The sequence below is a fragment of the Ursus americanus genome, chromosome 12 (genome assembly GCF_024610735.1).
Source record: "Ursus americanus isolate L20-20 chromosome 12, mUrsAme1.1.p, whole genome shotgun sequence".
Classification (NCBI taxonomy): Eukaryota; Metazoa; Chordata; class Mammalia; order Carnivora; family Ursidae; genus Ursus; species Ursus americanus.
The window spans coordinates 58,209,416-58,232,164 of record NC_142138.1 but is presented as its reverse complement, the minus strand read 5'-3'; the positions used below and the strand labels follow the sequence as shown (position 1 = coordinate 58,232,164).

Sequence of the window (22,749 nt, the reverse complement as noted above, 5' to 3'; positions counted from 1 at the left end):
CAGGGACCCTTCTGTCCTCTGTCCCCGAAGTCCAGAGAGTAGCCTTGACTTTGCAGTCGACAACGTGTGGGGAATGAAGGACCCCTTTCCGGATGGATGTCTGCTCAGGGGGTTCCAAATGTCCCCTGAAGACAAACCCCTGTGCCCTGTCTCAGCAGCAGCCATGCTGCAGACTGCTGGGCATCCATCCGCCACAGCCTGCAGCCCACATGGCAAGAAGTCGGTCACTCCTTCCCACTAAATACCTCTTCCCTCCAGCTGTCCCCCTTCATCCCCTCAGCCACACCCCAGCTCAGGCGTTAGTGCCCTCATGCCAGGACCACTCTCTTACACGCTGTGTCCCCTTGTCCTACGGGCCCCCGCTACCTTGGGCAAGTGACTGACTTCTCGGTGCCCTAGTTTTCTCAGCTGTAAAACACAGATAGTGGTACTTGGCTCGTAAGGAGGTGAGAATTCGATAAGACAGTGCACGTAAAGAGCCCGGCCCATAGTAACTGCTCAATAAACGTTAGATGCCATCATTTCTATTAATATGCTGCTCAGGCTGCCGAAATGCGCTTGCCAAAGCACGGCTCCTGCCACGTAACAACCGTAACAATACTAACCCTTAACCAAACAGTTATTAAGGGCCAGGCCGCTTCCAAGGCCGTCTCACTACTCCCCAGTGACTCCCATGAGCTAAAAGAAAGAAGGCTCCATTTTCCACTCCAGTCCTGCCCAGCCTGGCTCTGTCACACCTGCTACGCCTTCCTACAACCAACCCTCTGCTGGAAGCTGCCAAGCGCCCTGGGCTCAGCAACTCCCCTCCTCTCCATCTTTCCAGATCCTTCCCATCTTTTCCAGCTGCAGCTCAGAAATCGCCAAGGACTCTCTGCACAGGGGAAGGGCCCTTTGCTTTGGTCCCTGGGGCCACGCAGCTGGGAGTCCAGCGATGGGTGTTGATAGGCTCGGAGCACACAGCTGTTCCCTTCTCCACCTGGAAGTGCCCTGGAGTACTTCGTCCCTTCCTGCTGTGTCTGTCTCTCTGCGAGGGCAGCCCGTCTCACACTTGGCAAACACCTTCCTATTCCTGGGTAATTGTTCATGGGTCCAAATCTCGTCTCCCCAGGAGAAAAAAAATCTAGTAAAAAAGGATCCACCCAGAATTTGGAGTGGGGGTGCATTTTTAAACCCCCCCCCCCCGACGCTGCCCAGCATGCTCTCTGCCCCACCCAGTGCTCAGATCCACGGAACGGCCGGAGGGAAAGCACAGCCCTCATCTGTCTGAGAAGACTCAAGGCAGCCCAGCGCGCTGGAGACGAGAGGGCGCAAGCTGATTAGGCCACCTGCCTGAGGGCCCCTCCTGGTTCCAACATTTAGGAAGTGTATGACACTTTGGACAACTGACTTCATTCTCTGCGTTCTGTATTATCAATTGGGAAGTAGAAATAATAGCATCTACGTCCTGGGTGGGTTACATGCGATTTTAAAAAGTAGACTGCCTGGTTCAGACCTAACTCATAGTGGGCTCTCAACACTACCCCCCACCCCACATCACTCAATTCAACGTCTAAGGCCTGGGTTCCCCTTGCTAAGCCGACAGCAATGCAAATAGGATATTCTAGTACCCTGCTCAGAAGAGGTGAGCGTGCGTCCCTCCTTCACCCACACAAACGAAGAGCCCCAGAGGAGCCCTGAGATCAGCTCGCTGTACTGAGGGAGCCCCTAGGAGTCTGCGTGCTGTGGCTGCTGACCACTCAGGGTACAGAAAAGACCAGGGCACACCTTGTTCCCCTTTCCATATCTCCCCATCTTCCTCAGGATAGGCAGGGAGTGTGGCCCTCACTGCCCACTGGGCTCTGCCACTTGCCTGCCAGCCTCCTCATCCCACCCCTCAGGGTCTCTTCTTCCCTCATCAATGTAGCCAGTCTTGCTGAGCCAACATGCGGCCTTCGAGCCTCCCCACGGAGTCAAGCACCTCGAGCGTGAATCCCAGCCGCGCTCTGCAGCAGTGAGATCCGGGCAGGTTTCTGAGCCAGTCTGTGGTTGCCAGTCTCCGCAATGGCCCCCACTGGCGGGATCCTCTCCGACGCTCAGTCAGAACCAATTAGAACTGTGTGGTCAATCCAATATGGCCAAAGCGTGCGTGTGTTCCAAGGCTGGGTCATAAACGACACAGTACCTTTCACCTGGGTCTCTCGGATCGTTCGCTGGGGGGGGGAAGCCAGCTGCCAGGCTGTGAGGCCACCCAAGCAGCCAGGTGGAGAGGCCCCCCACAGGGAGGAATTGGGGCCTCCCATCAACAGCCAACACCAACCTGCCAAGATGGGAGCGAGCCATCTTGAAAATCTATCCTGCAGCCCAGCCAATATGTGACTTGGGGTCATGAGACACCCAAGCAGCCAAGCTGCTCCCGAATCCCTGACCTGTAGTCACTGAGTCCTGTTGTTCTAAGCCCACCAAGTTTTGGGGTGCTTTGCTCTGCGGTATTACATGACACACAGACCAATCTCCGCTTCTTCATTTGTTAAAAAGGGAATACCAATGCCAGCTATATAACAGCACGAAGACGAGATGCGATGGTGTTTCCCTGGCACACTGAAGGTGCTCTGTGAGTGGTGGACGGACATTATTATTACCCGGCCTACTGAACCTCGCCTCCTGGGCTGACTCCAGAGGAGGCCAGGCAGAGGCCCTTTGACCCTTGTCACTTGCTTTTCTCCCAGTCCCTCATAAAGTTAAGACCCGGTCTTCACTCTCTCTTTCTCTCTCTCTTCCTCCAGCGCAGGAGCAGACCCTAGACTGGAGTGGATGTCTCTGTGACATGGTCCTGAGCTCCTTCCAGAACTCTGGGGTGGGTCCCACTCACATCTCTAAGGGTGTTCAATGGTGTATGTTTGCATTTCCTTTGAAGGGCCCCAGATGTGCTAATTACATACTTGTTAGCCCCGTAAAAACAACAAATCTGGAATCTACACTCTGGAACCAATGGATTTCCTGCTGAAATGAGTTCAAGAGGTGCCCCGGCCAGCATTCCCGGTAAGAGCCAAAGCTCTGCTACGGTCTGGCCTCACGGACCGCCACGCTCGGCCGGCTGCTCCCAGATCCTCTGACCTCCACCAACTCTCCAACCTTGGACGTCCCAGCAGATAGACGAGCATGTCCTGCTGCTTCTCTGCCTCTTTTCTGCAGGCTTTCTTACTACCTGCCTGCTAGGTAAGGGCCGTGTGCGCCCCTAACGTCGGGGGAATTCTGGGCCCCGGGGCTTGCTCCCTCTCATCTCCCACTTGCAGATCTGGTACTTGAAGCTGGGCTCGGCCGTGCATGGTGCATGCATGGATGCCTGTGGAACCATCCTGCCTGGCCCCTTGGAGTTTCTCTTGATCCGGGCGGCCGCCTCTGCCTTTGTCTCTCTCCCTCCCACTTCAGCCCAGGCTCTTCCCTCTCTGGCCCCAGTGATGCAACAAATCCGTGTTCCCCAAACGTGGCTTCCTCTTTCCCACCTCTGGGCTGTTCTCTCCGGATGCCCTCTCTCCCTGCCCCCCTCCAGACCCCCCTCCTGGATTAAGCCCGCTCAACTTTCTACCTAGAAGCTGCCCCCATCCAAGGCTGGGACAGGTGCCCATCTCCTGGCGGCCGTGGCCCCTGTGCTTCCTGCCAGCACGACCCAGCCTGTGACGAAGTGCCCATTGCTGTGTCTCCCCTGCCAGCCTGGAAACGCCCTGGGAGTAAGGCTTTTGGCCTCCGGCTCCATCCTCACCATGCAGCCCCACAGTCTGGCACATGGCAGACACTCAATACATGCTTGACGGATAAACGGAGGCACCGTATCAACTGATCAGAGTATCAGAATTGCCAAGAAGTCCAAACCTGCCTCCTCCCGCTTTACACCAAGAATGAGTTCATCAGAAACTTTCCCACGAAACGACTTCTCCTGGTCTGAGCTGGCATTTGCCACAGAACCTGTTGACCTTCACACAAAGGCGGTCAGGCAACCATCAGGCCAGACCAGGCACTCGGGACACATCCCAGACACAGCCCCTGTTCCCTGCTCCACCCCAACCCGACCCCAGGGAGGTGGGCAGAGAGTGTAAGCAGAGAAATACAGGTTCAGGGTAGAGTCAGGCTCAAGGAACATCTGTTCAAACACTGTTTCGTTCATTCCAGCACAGCAGAACTACAAAATCATTCCTCTCGTTTTCCAGGGGAGAAACTGAGGTACGGGACAGGTTAAGTGGCTGCCCCAAGGAAACAGATCAAGTTAACAGAAGAGAAAAAATGGCTCCCTAACATCCCAGAAATGTCACCCCAAAGCCCCACGGCAGCCTGGATTGGCAGCCCAGGATTCTGGGTCTCCACAGCACAAAGCTCCCCGCCCCCTTCTCTCTTTCTTTTAAATATCATGGGTGAGGAGGAAGCACCGGGTCTGAGGGTTTATTTACCATTCCTGAGCCTGACCTTCCGGGAAGAATGTCACTAATGAGAAACAATCTCCTTGGGCTCTCAAACCCAGAATTTTCATGGGGATCAATTTAGGATTTCAGAATCTAAACAGGACAAGGGCAATACCAACTGTCTTCCCTTCGAGCAAGAAAAAAAAAGGAAAAAAAAAAAGCAACTGAGTCTTTCCTGTCTGGACGGAAGTTTTGTACATGTCAGATCTGAGGTGACATCTTTCCCGTTGTTCCGACCCCTTTGGGATATCCCCTGGGGGCAAAGGGAGGAGCCTTGGCCAGCCTGTGGTGCAGGCTGAAGGAAGTCGAAAATGAAAAAGCGGGAGTTGGGGCTGCTTCCCTGATTCTAGAACCGACCTCACAGGTGAGGCTAGAAGCCAGGAACTCTGCTCTCGAGTCCAGATTCCCGACGCTGATTTGGTCGTGGTGGAGGAGAGCTTTCCAGTCCGGCAAAGTGTCTGCTCCACAAAGGCAAGGAGGCACGGCTAGCATCTCCATGCGGGCACACTGTGCCTGTCACACACTAGGTCCTCCTAGTGAACGAAGCCATTGGCTGGTGCAAAACAGTTGCCTGGACACAGCCACGAAGTACCGTTTTTATTTTAAAAGTAGTTTTTCTCAGCAGGTGGAAAGTTGTTGTTTTTTTTTAAGGTTTTTCATGATAGGACCTAGAATGATCTGGATCATTGCGTCAGTTGCTCTCACTCCACGGCTAATGCAGCGGTGACAAACGCTATTGCAATGCACGCAGTCATCAAACGGAGACTCTGTCCCACATCGGGCGGCGTCAGTGGGTCGTAAAACCTCTCAGGTGTTCGCCGCTGTTTCGTTTGGTCTCAGCTTAGCAGAAACCACTCTGCACCCAGTGTCCCAGCCACCCCAGCGTGCAGTGTGGCGTGTCTCAATAAACTGCCACCCCACGATCAGGAAAGCAGCAGCGTGGGTCCACCTTGGACCACCTCTGTCCCTAGTCCACTCAGGCCTCAACTTCCTTTTCAGGGAAAGGTCCCAACCTTCCTCTGGGAACACCAGGGTGTGCATTGGATGATTTCAGCTTTGTCGTGTTAGCCGAAGAAGAAGGACCAAGAGGCACTCAGTGTCAGGCGGGCGACCATGAATCTGGGCATAAATTCTAGTTCTGCCATGAAGAGTCTGTGTCCACCCTGGACAAACGGTTCCCTTCTGCGGCCTTCTGCGGCCTCAGTCTCTTCTCTGGAAAATGGGGATAATAATTGTGCATACTTCGTGGAATTGGGAGGATGTCTATAGGATACATTAGATAGCGCCTGGCGCGCTGTAAGACGTATTAGGTGTTGTTTTTATCTGTAAAATGAGGGCCCCTGTGTTACTCCAGGATCTCTCCGCCCTCCTAAAAGCAAACCCGGACAACTCTAAGAGTTCCACTCTTTTGTTTTCTATGCGCCTCTGCCCCATCAAACTCTCCCCAGATCTCATACAGATAACGAGTTTGCACTAGTGGTTTAAAAGGGGAACAGGAAAGCCTACCCTGTCTCGCATGATCCTGGGAAAAAAGCCACCCAGAGGGCAACTCTATCTACCATCCGATCTGAATGTAAGCTGGGGTTTTCTTCAGCCTCCATTCAATTGGCAGCATGGAAATTGGTTCTGGTCAGACAGTGGGGAATGGCAGGAGGAGTTTATGGGCTTGGGCAGGGCTGTGGGTCCCCAGGTCTCTCTGGTCAGCCCCAGCCTCTAGCCCATTCAGCCCCGGGGTCAGGAACCTGCCACCAATTGCCGTCTCTGGTATCATAATGGTAATAATAATCTCATTAACTAACACAGTGCATCACATCCCTCAAAACGTAAGTGCTGTAGGCTGGTGATGGGTAGTAAGGAGGGCACGTATTACATGGAGCACTGGGTGTTATACGCAAGTAATGAAACATGGAACATTACATCATAAACTAGAGATGTACTGTATGGTGACTAACATAATATAATAAAAAATTACTATAAAAAAAAACATAAGTGCTTCTCCAGCATCCTTCCTCTGTGTGCATGGCCCATTTTTATGATGAGGAAACTGAGGCTGAGAAAGGTTTATCACCTGAGGCAAAACACTCGGCATTTAAGCCCGGCTGCCTTGTTTAAACTGTTGGTGATGTTTTCCCTGAGTCCCAAGCTGCTCGATTCCTTTGTGGAACAGAAGTGGTGTCCTGAGTTGACACTGACCTCCTCCTAATGAATCAGCAATGTCCACAGCCCGAGCCCAATAACTATCAGAAAATCTTACTAATGAGCAAAAGGGATTGATGCAAATTGCCCAGAGCTGCGATCCACTGGATCCTAGAGAATGGATCCCTCTGATGAGGCCAGAGAGGAAGCTTAATTCTGAACTGAGCCTCCCTCTTGGCTGGAAATACCAGCCCCAGGTGCTCCCACCTCACTAGCCCAGTCCGCAGTCTGTGATTAGGGGCCCTAATGGCCATAATGCCTCCAATGTGGTGTTTAAACCAATAAGGCTTCAGAGAAGTTACGGTATGTTTAATAATGGCTTAATGACTACTTGTGAGATGCAAGGCTTCTGGTTCCTGTTTGGCCTTGATTTACAGCCCAACTCTGGCTGAGGACAGCCAAGAAACCCCCTCTAAGCCCCCAGCGGAAGAGGGAGGTGTTCACACCAGGCCTCTTGGATTCCTTTAAAAATTGAGAATTCAAATGAAATACAAATGATGTTTGACTCCCCATCCCTCTCACTAGTCTCTGGAGGCACTGAAAATAAAAAAGCAGTGGACCCCAGACTTGGGGACTCCTCAATCCACAGAAGGGAGCAGGGTCCCAGGGCCCTCAGGAGTTTCTCCCCAGATCTTAGGGTGGGGGTTGTTTCTCTTCTCAGAAATTCCAAGCTACTTCCCTAGTCCTATGCTTCCTTTTGGCTGGGGAGACCCAGCTCCTAGGAAATGCCACCCTAGCCTCACCTCCCTGCAAAATGGCAGGCCTGGGGCAGCAGAGCCCTGAGGTCTGGGCTGCAGCCGGCCTCTCTCCTGTAGATCCCCGTGCACTTCCAGATCATTCACTCCACGCCTGGTGTTCAGACCCAAAACCCTGTACGTACCCCTCCACCTGCTCCAAAGACCGGACCCTGTTCAGTCTCGGGCTGCCCCTGCAAGTCTCCCTGCACCTCCTGGTCCTGCCTCTGCTCCTCAGACCCATCGGGAATACACAGAAAGGCTCCAGGGATGGACTCGGTCCAGACTCCAGAGTCAGAGAAGACACTAGTGACAGTTCAAGGTCCCACGGCTAATTAATGATAGTGCCCAGGCCTAAACTTCCCAGCCCCCATTCCCGATTAGAGCGGTTTCCACACACCTCTCCCAAGGGCTCCTGCCCCAGTGAGGGGCATCCCCAAGAGAGGTGTTTTTGCCGGAGGCAACGTTTTTCCAGCTCCCAGCAAAGAGTGAGGTAAAGTCCCAGCCCAGCACCGCCACCACCTCCCCCCCCCCGCCCCACCCCGCCCTACCCCGCCCTTACCCCAGGCTTAGGTCGGGAGAGGAGGCCTAAGAGTGTTTGCTGGGCGTGTCTCACGCCTCTAGGGACGAGAACCTCCTGGCTGGATGTCAGGACCAAGGGTGCTGCTCTGAGCAAGGGACTCACCAAGATGGGCAGACAAAAGGGACACTACCGTCGAGAGAAGGTGGCCTCCTCCCTCTGCCCGAACTGCCTCTGATACGCGGGCTGGGGTGAATCAGGGGGCTCCCGGGCTCCGAGGGGTTAACCCGCGCGGGGCCGCACGTGACGTGGATGGTTCCAGCATTAAGTCAGAGGCGCGGCCCCCTCCCCTGTCCCCCGCCCCCCGCGGCGCGCGCCGCTCCCGGGGGCTCCGCGCCCCCGCGCCCAGGTCCCTCCCCCTTGGCGGGCGCTCACAGGCCGCACGGGCAGCGCGAGCCCCGGAGCCCCGGCGGCCTGTGCGCCGGGAGCCGGCATGGACCCCGAGCGCTGCGCGCCTTTCGGCGTGGGGCCCGGGCCCGGCCCCTACGCGGCCGCGGGGGAAGAGCCGCCCGGCCCCCAGGGGACCCCTGCCGGCGCCCCTCACCTGCACCCCGCGCCGCCCCGCGGCCCCCGCCTGACCCGTTTTCCGGCCTGCGGGCCCCTGGAGCCCTACCTCCCAGAGCCGGCCAAGCCGCCCGCCAAGTACCTGCAGGACCTCGGGCCCGGCCCGGCGCTCAACGGCAGCCACTTCTACGAGGGCCCCGCGGAAGGTAACGCGCGGCGCGGGCGTAGCGCGCAGCCCCGACCCGCTCTCCTTCTCTTCCCCGGCCGGTCCGGGCCTCCCTGCTTCCCTCGCCCGCTCGCCCAGCTTTCAACTTTTTGACCCTCTAGCCCCTCGCCATGGCTCCCGCAGAAGCCCCGCCGACGCTGGTCCAGGCCGGGCAAAGCCCGCGCCCCGCGGGAGGCAGAGCCCCCCGTGTCTTCCGTGGCGGGAATGGGAGGCTGGAGGTCGCGCGCGGGTGGAGCGGCGACGGCCCCGGGCCCAGTGAGGCCCGAAGGCGATCGGAGGCGGGAAGGAGAAATCATGCTTGGCCGGAGTTGGCCTGGAACTGCCACTGACCCAGAAGGCCAGACCGGGCCAAGGGCCGGGGCACCACACTGAGCCCTTGGTCCCGATGCGGGGAGAGAAGCGCGGCTTTTGTGTGTGGCGCCCGTTCGGGGCCCTGAGCTTGGGCCCCGACCTAGAGTGGCCAAGCAGGACTCAGCCGAGGGCGGCGGCCTGGCCTCCGCCGGCTTCTCCTCCCCAGGCCCAGCCTCCGTGGGGAAGGCGCTGGCGGCGCGGTAGGCATTCGGCGGCGCGGCCGCGGCCAGTCCCGCAGTGCCGGGGCGGTTCTCAATACGGAATAACTGTGTTCTTATTTCTCAGACTAACCTGGCCTCCCCGTCGTTATGCACGGTGATGGCCGCCCTTCTCGCAGTCTTGGCTTCCTCGAACTGGATCGTCACGGCTGGAGCCGTCGAGAGCAGCCCGGTCGGGCCTATCCCCTGGGCGCCTCGGGCTCCTGGGCCGGTGCCCCATGCGCCAAGGCCAGTTGGACCGCGCCATCTCCGGAGAACGAGCCTGAGCGCCGGGGCCTGTCCCACGGCCCGCAGCCCTGCCACCACCCACTGCACCGGCTGACCTGTAGGATTCTGGGCGCCCGCCACACGAGCGCTGCCACATCCCGCACCTTAGGCCCTGAGCTGGATCCTCTGAGATCGGCCCCAACCCGCCTCCACTCCGCTGGCGCCCCGCCGGCCTCCACGGAGTGGCCAGGCAGCTCAGGCCTTCGCGCAGCCGGGGCGGTGGGAATGTGTAGGGAAGGGCGGGGAGGTGTGTGGGGGTCAGCGGAGGAAATGAGCGAGTCCTCGGAGCTTCGTGTCTGTGCCCTTTGAAAGAGGCTCTCCTGATAAAAACCACAGTTGGGACTTAATGAGAAGCAGTTGGCCTGGCTCCTCTGATCCCAGCCAGACGGCGGCGGCCGCGCAGCGCCATGAGCACCGCCGGGGACAGGTACCCGGCCTGGCTCGGCGCGCCGCGTTGCGCAGGACCCACCCCGCGGGCCCGCGTCCTGCTGGGCGCGCGGGATCCCGCACGCACCTCGGGGACGCCAGGACTGGCAAATTGCGGACAGCGGTGGGGCAGAACGAGCGGCGGGACGTGGAGGGACACGGCGACGGCGACGGTGTCAGCAGCGAAATGCGTATAAGTAAAACCAAAGAGCGTTAACAACCACCAAAAATAAGGAAAAGGAAATTGAACAAAACAACGCAGGAGAGAAGCGAGAAGGAGAGGTAGACGGAAGTCGGCAAGCCGGGCCGAACGTCAAGAAATAAACGGAGAGCGAACGGAAGAAAAGAAAAAAGCAAGCGCGGATCGGAAGATCGAACGAAGCGGGTAAATGGAGAAGGAGGGTAAGGACGAAGAGAGTAGAAGCAGAAAAAAATGAAAGGAAAAGAAGGGACATCCTAAAAGAGCAGAAAGCAGCAAAATGAGATCAAGTGGGAGAGGGAAATTAACGATTCAAGTTGAGCGGAGGACGGGCAAAACGAAAAACAGGAGCAGCGTGTGCGACGGAGCCTGGGACCCCGGCTGCCGCTCGCCTCCCGGGTACCCGGGCCGGAACTCGGCGGGCCCGGGCCGCTGGCGATCCTGCGGCGAAGCGGGGCTGCTGGGGAGGAACGGCTCCGGGGGGCTGGGGCCACGCAGTCTACGACGAGGTGGGAAGTGGCGGCAAGGGGGGAACCCGCCTTATTCCCCGGCTTCTAAATTGACGGGCTCCGAGCGTTTCCAGTTCAGACCAGTGAGCGCGCAGCTGCGGCCCATCGCGGCGCGATCTTGCCGAGGCTGGGCAGTCCCGCGCTGGAGAGCCTGGCGCTTTTCTCCCGCTCTTCGCGGCGCCCTTGGCCGAGAGCGCCCAGCCCTGCCCTAGACCCGGGCCGCGTCCTGGCTGTGCCAGCCTCACTTTGAGCCCCGGGCGCGCGGCTGCTCAGAGAGCCGGAGGAGTGCCGGCCGTGCCTTGCCGCTCCGCTCCGCCGGTGGCCGCCCAGTCCGTTCCCGGGCTTGGCTCTCTGACCTGGGAACGCGCCCGCCGCCTCTCAGGCCCGGAGCGGAACACCGAAGGCCGCGCTCGCCGCAGACCTCGTGAAGGATTCCAAGTCAGGGGTCCCCCCCCCCCCCCCGCTGAGGCGTCTAGGCCAAAGCTGGTAACTGTAGGGAGAGCACCCAGGCCCCGCTGGGGCCCCGCGCGCGGCGTTTATGCCCACGACGGCTTCAGGTTACCAGCCGGAGCGCCGAGAGCCCAGGCCTCTGCAGCTCTGCGGATCGCGTGGGAAACGGCTCGGAGCAAGACTCCCGCCGAGGCCGAAAGGCGGGTGGTGGGTCCCGCGGCCTCCGTGGACACTAGCCGAGAGGGCAGTGGGGGGCGCCCGAGCCGCTAGCGGGGGTGGGGGGGGCTCTGGCGGCCCCCAGGGTGAGGGGGAGCAGCGGGGCGTGGGAGCCAGTCAGGGACGGAGCTCCGTGGTGGCCTCAGAGGTTTTTGCCCTGGCTCCTGTCTTTCAGGCCCGACAGACTTGTGCTGTGGTTGCTGCAGTTGTGTGGGCTGTGGAGCCCCTGGTGCTGAGCCCCAGCATCCCAGGCTCTACCATGAACACTCCCCCTTAACCGCCCGGTGTCCCCGCCAGGTGCTGTGACTCCTATACACAGCCCGCATTCACCTTCAAAGTGCTCGGGGACACACGGGCCACTCTGCTCTCTGCAAGCTCAGGTTCAAACTTGGGGCTGCCTTCCCTTCCTTTCCTTGACTGCTGCCCTTTGCTGATCGCACCTCCCTCTTTTCTGCACCGCTCCTTACTCTTCAGGAGCCGTTCTATGAGCTGCGCCCCCCCCCAAAGAGGGGGTGCCTGCTTCTCCTCCAGGTAGAGGGAGGTCTCAGGGCCATGAGGAGGGGAGAAGTACTCTGGTCCCCTGGGAGGGCTATAGAATGGGCAGGCATGGGAGGCCTGCGGAGGCCAGCTTTTCTAGGGGGCTATTCTGAAAAGTCCTGCCGCACTTTTATCTGCACTTTTATCTCTAACTCGTAGCTCAGAGCCCAGAGCTAGTCACTTCCTCTGGGCAGATCCTGTTCAGACAGACATTGAGGGCCCAAGAGCCAGAAGAGCAAAGCCTCGGAACTTTGGGGAGACCTCTACAGTAACGTCACTGCTCCCCTCACCCCATCCCTGAGCCACCCACACCCTTTTTTGCCTCGAGTCCAGCAGGACCTCCCTCTGAACCCAGGACTCCAAGACCCTGCTCTCAAACCTGCTAGAGGCGGGGTGTCCCCTTCCAGGCTCCCACTCCCCCGACCATGTTTAGTTATTTGGCTCAGCTTCCATGAGTCCTTCTTCCTAAGCTGCTGCCCATGGAACTACCCTTAGAACCCAAACTTGTTGGCCAAGCATGGAGGTTAGTGGCTGGCGCACTTTCCCCTCGATGCTGCGCTCCAAGCTATGAGCCTGGTGCCCGAGGGCAGGCCCCCTGACTCCGCCAGGGCTCCAGGACAATGTGGAGCTTACTGCACAGCCTGGGTGGTCCTGGGAGGTCCCTGACCACCTTCCTGCTGAGGGGAACCTTGCCCAACTTGTCCTCCATGATGCAGACAGGGACTCCTCAGAGACAGAACCTGAGAATCCCATCTCTCTGGCCCCATCCTTCCCTGACGACAGCTGTGATCCTAACACCAAGTCCCAAGGAGGAAACTGTCTCTTGGTGCCAGCCTGCTGGGCCTCCTAGGGCCAGGGCCCCTGCTGGGGATGGGCCAGGGCAGGGCTGTGTGAGTCAGTGGGGCGTCTTTGCGGCGGCGCTCCCGCTGTCCCAGAGGACTCCAGAGATTTCATGGCAGTGCCACTGGGGGCCTCACCAGAGGAGAGGGCGGAGCGATCGGGGTGACCTATTTTTCACCATGACCGGGTGGTGGCAGGGCTCCACCAAGCCTCCCGAGTGAGGGTTAGCGTGTCAGAGTGGGGCTGCTGGGAACGGTGCCCAGCTGCAGTCAGGTTCCCCCTCCCTGCTTGCTAATCTTGGGCAATGGGGGAGCCATCGGAAACTGCCCAGGAGCGAGGGGGCAGTCCACGGCCAGAATGATGGGCTTGGGAGCTGAGTCCTGTTACTGACACTGGTCCCCCAGGCCCTGACTCTCCTCTGCAGAGAGCCTACCTCCTGCTCTCTAATGCTGGAGCTCAAGTCTTGGCCCAAACATCACCATTTTCTTTTCTTTTCTTTTTTTTAAGATTTTATTTATTTATTTGACAGAGATAGAGACAGCCAGCGAGAGAGGGAACACAAGCAGGGGGAGTGGGAGAGGAAGAAGCAGGCTCATAGCAGAGGAGCCTGATGTGGGGCTCGATCCCAGGACTCTGGAATCATGCCCTGAGCCGAAGGCAGCCGCTTAACGACTGCGCCGCCCATAAACATCACCATTTTCGAATGAATGAGATGGTCTTTTTTGGAAGCTTCTTTGCCTCATCTTGCCCTTCATGCCCCAGGGCTGGGGGATTTGACGTTGCCCTGAACTTTGGGGTCCAGAGAATGAGGCACAGCCAGACCAGCCAAAGGGGACCCGAGTGTCCCTGTCTGCCCCCTGCCTGCCCCCTGCCTGCCCCCTGCCTGGACCTGGGCCCAGAGGCAGGGGCATGAGGACCTGGGAACCACGGCTCCTGCCTTCAGGGCCAAGGAGGCACTTCCTGCCCCGGGCGGGGAGATGTCAACCGCCCCATGCTCACCCCCTCCTCCCGCCTCTGCGCTAGGCCCTGCCATGGCGCCAATCCTGGCACCTCCACACCCTGTGGGACGCACCACCACAAAGCGCTTCCCCGAAATGAACCCTCCTCTGGCCCCAGCAGATCCGCCCAGACCACAGAGCACATGGTTCCCCAGGGCCCCCTCCCCAGCTGGAGGCTCAGCAAACAGGCCTCCCAATGCCAGGCTCCCATGGAGGGTGGCTGCTGGGACAAGGGAAGAGAAAGGAAGGGGGAGGCGGGGACTGAAGCGTCAAACGTTCTTCCCCCTCCCCCCCATCCACCCACAAAACCCCCTGGTTCAGTTTCCATCCTCCTTTTTGTGTTTTCCATTGCAGCCGAGGAGAAGGCCTCCAAAGCTGCCAGTTTCCCCCAGCTGCCCTTGGACTGCCGAGGGGGCCCCAGAGACGGACCCTCTAACTTGCAAGGCTCCCCAGGCCCTTGTCTGGCCAGCCTGCGTGTCCCTCTGTCCCCGGGACTCCCTGACTCCATGGAGTTGGCCAAGAACAAGAGCAAGAAGCGCCGTAACCGCACGACCTTCAGCACATTCCAGCTGGAAGAGCTGGAGAAAGTCTTCCAGAAAACCCACTACCCTGACGTGTATGCCCGGGAGCAGCTGGCTCTGCGAACGGACCTAACCGAGGCCCGGGTACAGGTGAGGGTACCCCAGACGTGGGCCTCTCTGGCTGCCTCTGCCACCCCGACCATGGGCCGCAGCCACGGAAGGGCCGGGAGAGGTGGGCGCCAGTGCCACGCAGAGCCGCCTTTCCCAGGTGCCTGGCTCCCCTTGGCTCCCCCTCCATGCCCAGCTCTGCCACGGCAACGGGCTTGCAGCTCGAGTGCTTCATGGGGGTGGTGGCCTCTTGGAGTCCAAAGACCTGTCTGGGAGTCCTAGCTCTGGCACTTTCTAGCTGACCAGGTGACTTAGGGCATGACATTGGATCTCTCAGTCTCACTTTTCCTTCTTGGATGGTCTTTGAGGATCCCAGATGTGACAGTCTTTCGGAAGCAGTGAAATGCTGAACACATCGGGCTGCTCCCGAGGTAGCTGCCGAGAGCAGGAGGGTCCCCACTGGGGGGTCTGAGGCTCAGCGATGCTCAAAGCCATCCGGAGCCAGTGACTGTCAGGCCCGCCAGCTCCAAGACCCCGGCCGGGAGAGCCCAGCCAGGGGCCCTTCCCCACCCACCCAACTCTCCCCAGCAGAGATCAGGCCCCGGGGCTCCCTGGGTAGGGCTGTGGCCAGCTTCCAGTAGGGATTGGGGCTGAAGGGGTGGAGGGATGCTGGGAACAGGGGAAAAGGAGAAGGGAAGTCCATGTCCAAGGCATGTTGGAAGTGAGAAAGAACTTGAAGGTGGCAAGCGGAAGGTGGGGATGGGGAAGGAGGCTTCAGTAAAAGCCTGGCCCAAGAGGAAGATGATGGTTGTTGCCTTGCTTTGACTTTGAACTGGCATGAGGGACAACAGACTCCTTGAGGCCAAGCAGGAGGCACTGGGAGAGGGGTGGGGTTTGGGCTTCTCAGGAGAGGTGAGGAGTGACCTCTAGACAGAGGAGATTCTCTTTCCCACCACAGAGGAGACCTAATAGGATAGAGCTCATATACAGCATACCCTGTACGGGGCCCCCCTCTGGCTGGATATGGGGACTGGTAGGCCAGTCCACGAAGAGGCCAGCTGCCTCCCAGCAGATGAGGCCCCAAAGCTGGATTCGGTGTAGGACCAGAGGGGCTCGGGCTGTTTCCCCTTTTCTTCTGGGTCCTCCTGCTTTCATTTTCCTCCCAGGAGGCACCCCAAACACACTTCTAGAACTGTCCTCCCAGGGCCTGGGGCCAGCAGGGTGAGAGACCGAGCATTCACAACAGTCCCAGAGTCCATGAGCCATGGAAGTCCGGAACATCGAGTCTCCAGACCCTCAGCGAGCCTCTGGGGTGCGGTCTGAATAGCCGTAGCCATGGAACTATATGGGAGAGGTGGAGCGCATCCCCCCACTCCTCTCCCAGGCCTTTTCAACCCTGACGGGGCGCAAGGGTGGCCACAAGGCCCCCAGACCGATGACTGAGACCCTAGAGTAGGGCTCTTTTTTCTGACAGGAATGTGACAGCCACTTGTAGGCCCTGCCCCATGGAGAGCCGTAAACCACCCCACAGAACGGTGCACAGGCCAGAGTGCAGGCGGAAGTCTCCAGTGGGGGCCGTAGAGACAACAGGGATGATGGGGAGAGTGCTCGGTGAAGCTCCAGACTCCTTCACCTGCCTGCGGGGGAGGGAGGACAGAGAAGGGAAGGCCCATGGTCCGTCCCTGACCTTGCCCCAGGCTTGCTCTGGGATCTCTGCCTCTGGGGCTTAGGGGGCTGGGGGTCTGCCAGGCTCCTTAACTGTCGTGGCCTCACCTGCCTGCGGGGGTAGGAACGGCCTCCGTGGAGGGCGTGTGTGAGGGGCTGAGGTGGGGCTCCTTTCACACACTCACACACACACACACACACACACACACACACACAACTTCTTCTGTTGAGGCTCCCACCTAGATCCCTGGAAAGCCAGGGGATGGTTTGGTCCGGTTTGGTTTGGATATTGCCAACATCTAGCCCACGAGCCTGGCACAGCAATGTTCGTGAAATGATAGAAATACAGAACGCATGCACTGGCACCACGAATGCGACAGCCACAGGGCATGGGCCGAGGACAGATTCGTCGCAGATACACACACAAATGCGCCCAGCACACGGGTAGGCCGCCCTCACCTGCCAGGAGCTCACAAATGAGTGGGAGACACAGACTGCAAAACGGACAGTGGTGATAGGGGGTGGGAGTGAGAGAGAGACGTCCGCACGTCACCCAGGCCGGCGGAGATGGGTGCGTGTGTGCCGCGGTGAGGCGGGCAGCCCACGCAGGGGAAGCCTGAGCAAAGGCAGGGAGTGGCAAGGTAGTGGATGGTTTCAAAGGCAAGCTGTCCTGAGAGGTAGGTGGGAAGAACTAAGTGACACTGCCTGGCTGGGGACAAGGCTGCGGAGGAGGGCAGGGCTCAGTGCCCAGGGGCCTTTTTAAGGAGCTGGCCTCTGGGCTGAGACTGGGAGGTGGGTAGCCTGGGAATGGAGATGAGGCAGGGGGCTAGAGGCCTGTGCCCTGGTGCGCCCAGGCAGTGCCCAGAGCCTCCGAGGCCACAGAGCCCACGACACCCTTAGTGGCACAAGCGGGCTGGGGAACCAAGAGAGTGACTCAGCCTGGTGACTGGGGGTGAGGGGTGGCCCCAGGGACCAAGAAGGCCCTTCTGAACTTGGGCCTTTCCCAGGCCCCATTCCAGGTTCCCCTGGCCCTGAGAACAGTAGGGATTTACAGGCCACTGCAGCTCAAGACCCCCCTGGCTCCCCGCAGGAGGAGACCACCACCGACTCTCTCCCCAGCGGGCTCTATCCCTCAGGGCCGCTTGTCATGCCCTCAGCCTCTCCCCTCGGTCCCCAGGTCTGGTTCCAGAACCGAAGAGCAAAGTGGCGGAAGCGCGAGCGATATGGGAAGATCCAGGAGGGGCGGAACCCCTTCACATCGGCCTATGACATCTCTGTGCTGCCCCGAACAGACAGCCACCCGCAGGTGAGACCCCACCCGGCCCTGAGTCAGGGCCTGGCCACATCCCATGCGGTGGCGCTGGCCCCAGGGAGACCTGAAGCAGCATTAGGGCTTTGTGGGACCATGGGTAAATCACTTCCTTGCAAAGTGGGGCTCCTCCCCATCTCATGAACGAGGCATGCCGAACAGCTGGCACTGAAGAAAACCTCATTTGGAGGGGCAGTGGCAGGGGTGTCCTGAGATGCCATTTCAAGTGTTGGGGGTAGGAGGGAGCAGATTCTAGACCTGGGCCAGGTGGAGGTTTCCTGGTAAGTTTCTGGAGCCCTAAGGGCAAAGACAGAACCCCCAGATAAGGGAGGCAGCCCCTGGGCAACTGACTCATGGGCTTTCTTTTCTGTCTCTCTTTTCAGCTGCAGAACTCCCTGTGGCCCAGTCCAGGGTCTGGGAGTCCCCCGGGCCCCTGCCTCGTGTCTCCAGAGGGCATGCCCTCCCCGTGCATGTCTCCATACTCCCACTCTCATGGGAACGTGGCTGGCTTCATGGGGGTGCCAGCCTCCCCCGGAGCTCACCCTGGCATCTACTCCATCCATGGCTTCTCCCCTGCCCTGGGGGGCCACAGCTTTGAGCCTAGCCCAGATGGCGACTATAAGTCTCCAAGCCTCATCTCGCTCAGGGTGAAGTCCAAGGAGCCACCCAGCCTACTGAACTGGACCACGTGATCGGTTGCGTGGATACTCAGACTAAGCTGCCCGCCCCCCCTTTCTGCTCCCAGCTGCTCCCACCCCACCCCAGCCTGGATGCCAGAGAGGACAGACCTCTGCCTCCAAGCCCCAGATGGTTCCGGGAGGCCCAGACGGAGCAGCTGGGCTCCTCAGCCTCCCGCAGGGAACAAGCTAGAGCTTTTTTCTCTTAAAATAAGGTGGGGCTGCCCAGGACAAAGGGGGCTGCAAAGCAGGTAGGACTCTTCCTACTACACACTGGGTCCCTTCATCCCACTCTGGGCTGGAGGGAGGAAGACACTGCCCTGCTTCCTTCAGAGTTTGTCCAAGTTTAACTGTCATCCCTCCAGCTGAAATGGCTGAATTGGTTCGTCATTCAGGGAGCCCAGGAAAATAAGAAGACGACACAGGTTGAACCGGGAGAAGCTCTTTGTGACTTAGGGGAAACCGGTCTTGCAAGAGCACCTAGGGCCGGCCTCACTTCCCCGTCCCACCACCAGGGGGCGAGCGCTCAGCGTCTGGAGCTCACAAGGGCCGGAAGGTGTCCGTGGAAAAGGTGCCGGGAGCCCCTGCTCCAGCTACCCCTTACTCCTGCCCTGTGCCCCTACCCCCAACATGCCATGGAGTCCTCTTCCCCTCCAGGGGAGCAGGAAGTCCACCAGAAACACCAAATATTTGGCTTCTCTTCTATGGGATCAGGCCAGAGCTATGCCACGGGAACTGTAGGCTCCCTTGATTTACTCGTTAGATGTTGGTAAGAATAAAACAGATTTCCACAGATTCTAAGCCCCTGACATCTCAACCCCACTTTTGTAAAAAAGAAAAAAAAAAGTGTGCTGCCCAGCATAATAATAAAGATGGCAGGATTTTTTAGACCAGGTTGATTGTGTATCCTCAGGGTTTGGCACTTGGTTAGCTGGTCTGTGCCCAGGGTTCAGGCTGGGCCAGGCCCTCCTGAGGGGCCAGCAGGGATCCTGGGGGCTAGGGGAAGGTAGGCCTGCAGGAGGGCCCCCAAGGCTGACAGATGCCATGCCTGGCCCTGTCACCTGCCCAGGATCCGCTGGTGGGGGTGGCAGGAACAAGAACCGAGCTCTAGGGCTGCTGGGCCCCTGTGGAAGGGAAAATGGAGGGCTGGGGGTGAGGAGTGGGAAGGCAGAGATAAACTTGTGGCTGAACTGGCAGTGGAATGGGGGGCGGAATGAAAGATGGGGGAGCCCACTGAGGGCTCTGAGCTCTCCTGGGCCAAACTGTGGGGGTGGGGCAGCCCCCTTCTCCCAGACACCCCAGGAGCATGTCTGAGCTGTGGGGCAGAGACGAAAGCCAGGACTCTTTCTTGTGGTTTGAGTATTAAGCCATTCTACTCTTCATCCCCACTTTCTGCCTTATCTCTGAAGCCTGGAAGGCAGGAAGAAAGCAGGCCTGGCCCTCCCACCCTCCCAGTAAACACAACCACATTGCTCAGAGGAGCTCAGCCTTGGCTGGTAGGCCAGCCGCCTCCTCCTCTAGGCACAGAGCAGCACACAGACGCCCAAAGAGGGAGCGAGTCCCACATCAGATCAGATTTTCCTCTAAGACAGTCAGTGTGATGAGGCTCCAGCTCCAGAAGAAACCAGTACCTTCTTGCCCTTCCTTTCATTCGAGGGCCTGGCTGCTGGGGATTTCTCTCTTCTCTGTACTGACGCTGGCTCTGAGTCCACGGGGCAGCCCCGTATCCAACGGGAAGGGGAAAGTCTGAGTAGTAGGGAGAGGCAGCCCCAGCATCTCAGAGGAACACAACCCCCTTCCCACAGCTGGTCAGTAATGACGGGCTCGAACCCAAATTTCTAATTCAGGGCTAAGACCACTGCACTAGAAGTTTCTTCACCCAAGGAGTGGCCCCCAAGATTCTGGAGTTCTGGGTCACCAAGTCGGAGAGATGCAGAAAGAAGAGAAAGAAGAGTTTCTTCTACAAGTATTTATTGCTGCCTTGTGCTGGGTGCCAGAGATAGAACAATGGTCAAGAAAGAAAACGCAGTTCCCTCTCTCACGCAGCTTCCGGGGAAGGGGGTGCACGGACAGGAAAGGATGTGTGAAAGTGAAGGAACAGAAGTGGGGAAAGAGAGACGAGAGAAGAGATGGCAGTAAAGCCAAGGCAGAGATCCACGCAGCAAGAGTGGAGGAGGCAGGCGGAGGCTGGGAGCGAACAGTGCGGGAGGGAGGCCCTGGAGGGGGAGGGCACGGGGAGGCCAGAGACCAGCTACTGGCTCCCATCCAGGGGCATCTGCCCACAGCTCATATTTTTCTGCCCAGTGACAGCTAAATGAAGAGAAAGCTAACTTTACAACCGCCCACTTCACACATAATGAATATGAATGGGCATCCCGGAGCCTGTTCCCTGGGATTATCTGTGAGCTGATGGCTTCTCCAACTGCCTGGGCCATCCCAGTCGGCCTGTCCCCTGGCTGGGACATAGGCAGCCCTTCCACCTGCTTCCCATTAGCCATCCTCCCGTCCTCCCCTCCTCCTCCACACCCGAGGCGTCTCACCCCTAAGACACAGCTTCAGATGCCCCTGCCCCCAGCCTCACTCGAGGTGACCTCAGCTCTCAGCCTAGGCCCCACGTCAGACTGGGGGCTATGCTTACCCCTTCTGGAAAAGGAACGGGGAAATGGTCCCACCTGAAATCCCAAATTTAAAAGAGTTGCTAGGCCCAATGTCCCTTTGCTAAGGCCCCTCTCTGCCCCAGGATGGCCCACCCAAAGAAACCCTAAATCTTGGTGCTGGCAAGGGCACAGACCCCAGGCCCAGAGCGGAGAGCCCTCGCTAGCGGGCCCTTCAGTCCAGGTTTCCGGTCTCAGTCCAGCGCGAGGAAATGCTTCTCATTAGAGGCATTCAATCTTCCCCCCCACCTCCCCCCAAGCATTTACACATCAACCCGAATTTCGGCCCTGAAGTGCAGACCTTCCGCAGCCCCAGACAGGAACAGAGCCCGGCCTCACCGGGAGCCGGGCACTCTCTGTATCAGGCAGAGGGGGCGCCCACCTCACTGCTGCCCCAGCCTCTGCCCTGGGCTCATCCCAGCCATCTTCCCCAGGGGCAATGCTCTCAGAGCCCTCGGTCCCGATGCCGGAGACCCCACCCTTGCCCCTCACCTGTGGCAGGCTCCCCCACCCAGTCTCTTCTCCAGGGCACTGGCTGGGGCTGGTGGAGCCCGGGCGGCCCCGTGGATGTCTGTCTCGGTGCCCAGCAGGTTACTGCTCTCGCTTGCTGTTGTGGTCCCGTCTGTCGATTTGACAGCTTGTCAAGGAAAGCGAGGGTGTGGTGTTCTGTTCACCTGGACGCCCAGGGCACCTGGAATGAGGCCTGGCCCAGAGAAGAGGCCTTCAAGGTAGGAGAGCAGGGTGGCTCGGTGAATGGCCGACTTTTGAAAGCCTTCTGTATATAGAGCAGAGGGCCTAGGAGGAGGCCTAAGCCCTTGTTCTGGCCCTTGTCGGGGGGGGGGGGGTCTGTCTCTTTTCCAGGGGATTCAGGAAGTGGAAGCAAATTCCGAGCAGGCTAGAGTTGGAAGGGCCCTTAGCAGGACTACAAATAGCTGTCACTTACAAGCTGTGCTGTCCCTCCTCGGCCAGGTACGTAGGGCCGTTATCCATTATCTTATTCAGCCCTCGGAACCACTTTGCTGTTATTAACCTGATTTTTACAGATAAGCCAACTGAGGCGTCGAGCCTGATGAGCTCAAGGTCCTTCAGTGAGTAAATGTGAGAGGCTGCAGCCGGAGGCTGACCGTGCCAAGTGACAAACGAATGGCACGGCTACTGCTTCCCTGAGCAGTCCGTTCATGAGAGCACAGACAGGAAGCCAGCCTCCCGGGAGAGGAGCCTAACAGGAATGGTGTGGCAGCCACACACGAGTCCTCCGGGACCCAGGGTAGAAAAACACCCAGGCTCAGGCTGACAAGGAAGGTGGCAGCGACAGCCCCCTAACCATCATGACGAGGGCACATTTGGTGCACATCAGAAGCCAGGTCAAGGCCTAGCGGACATTTGCCAAGAATCTTCTTGCCAAGGACCATGCTTGAGCAAATACTAAATACTGACTAAAGGGAATAAAAGAGCAAATGATTCATTAGAGAAAGGGTGGGTGGGGGGGGGGGCATTGACCTACATACTTTGCAGAGACCTCGGTTTGTATCCAGGCTCTGGCTCTCATTATTTTGTGACCTTGGGCAAGTTCTTTACCCTTTCTGTGCCAGTTTCTCACGTGCAAAGTAAGCACGGTAATGCTGGTACCTTCAGGGTGATGATAAGCAAGAAGATAGTCTACACAAAGCACTCGGAGCAGTGGCTGGCACGTGGTCAGCACGGAACGTTTGGGGCTCCTGTGTGGAAAATGAGCTTCCGAGAAGCATCGGTACCGGGCCTGGTACCTACCTACGTGGCACCCAGTAAGTGGTTACGCTTTCGATTAACAAGGGCCAGTCCCCTCAGGTGATACGGCCAGCAGGTAACCCATCCCTCGGTGGCTGGAAGGAGCCCTGGTTAGCAATAATCAACACTGTGTATAACTCAACCATTTACAAAGGGCCTTCACGTGCCCTGCCCATCTCAGGACCCAGATGAGAAAGAAAACCACAGAGATGGGGTGGCCACTTGCTCCAAAAGACATTTTTGTCCAAAAGCCTGGATCTCAATGGCCAGTCTCCCACTGGCCTACTGTGTGGCCGGGATGAGCCTCTTCCTCTCCTGGGCCAGCCTGTGGGCCCACAGATGCAGGGCGTCCCTGCCCACTCAG

General features: G+C 58.6%; 1 protein-coding gene across 1 annotated transcript; it reads left to right on the top strand.

Moving 5' to 3' along the window:
- The first annotated feature begins 8,376 nt into the window (after positions 1-8,376).
- On the top strand, positions 8,377-18,815 carry ALX3 (ALX homeobox 3). The gene is made up of 4 exons (XM_045801349.2): positions 8,377-8,653; positions 14,039-14,355; positions 17,156-17,284; positions 17,671-18,815. Exons 1-4 carry the CDS (start codon positions 8,377-8,379, stop codon positions 17,977-17,979), a joined length of 1,032 nt encoding a protein of 343 aa, XP_045657305.2. The 3' UTR covers positions 17,980-18,815.
- The last annotated feature ends 3,934 nt before the right edge of the window (positions 18,816-22,749 follow it).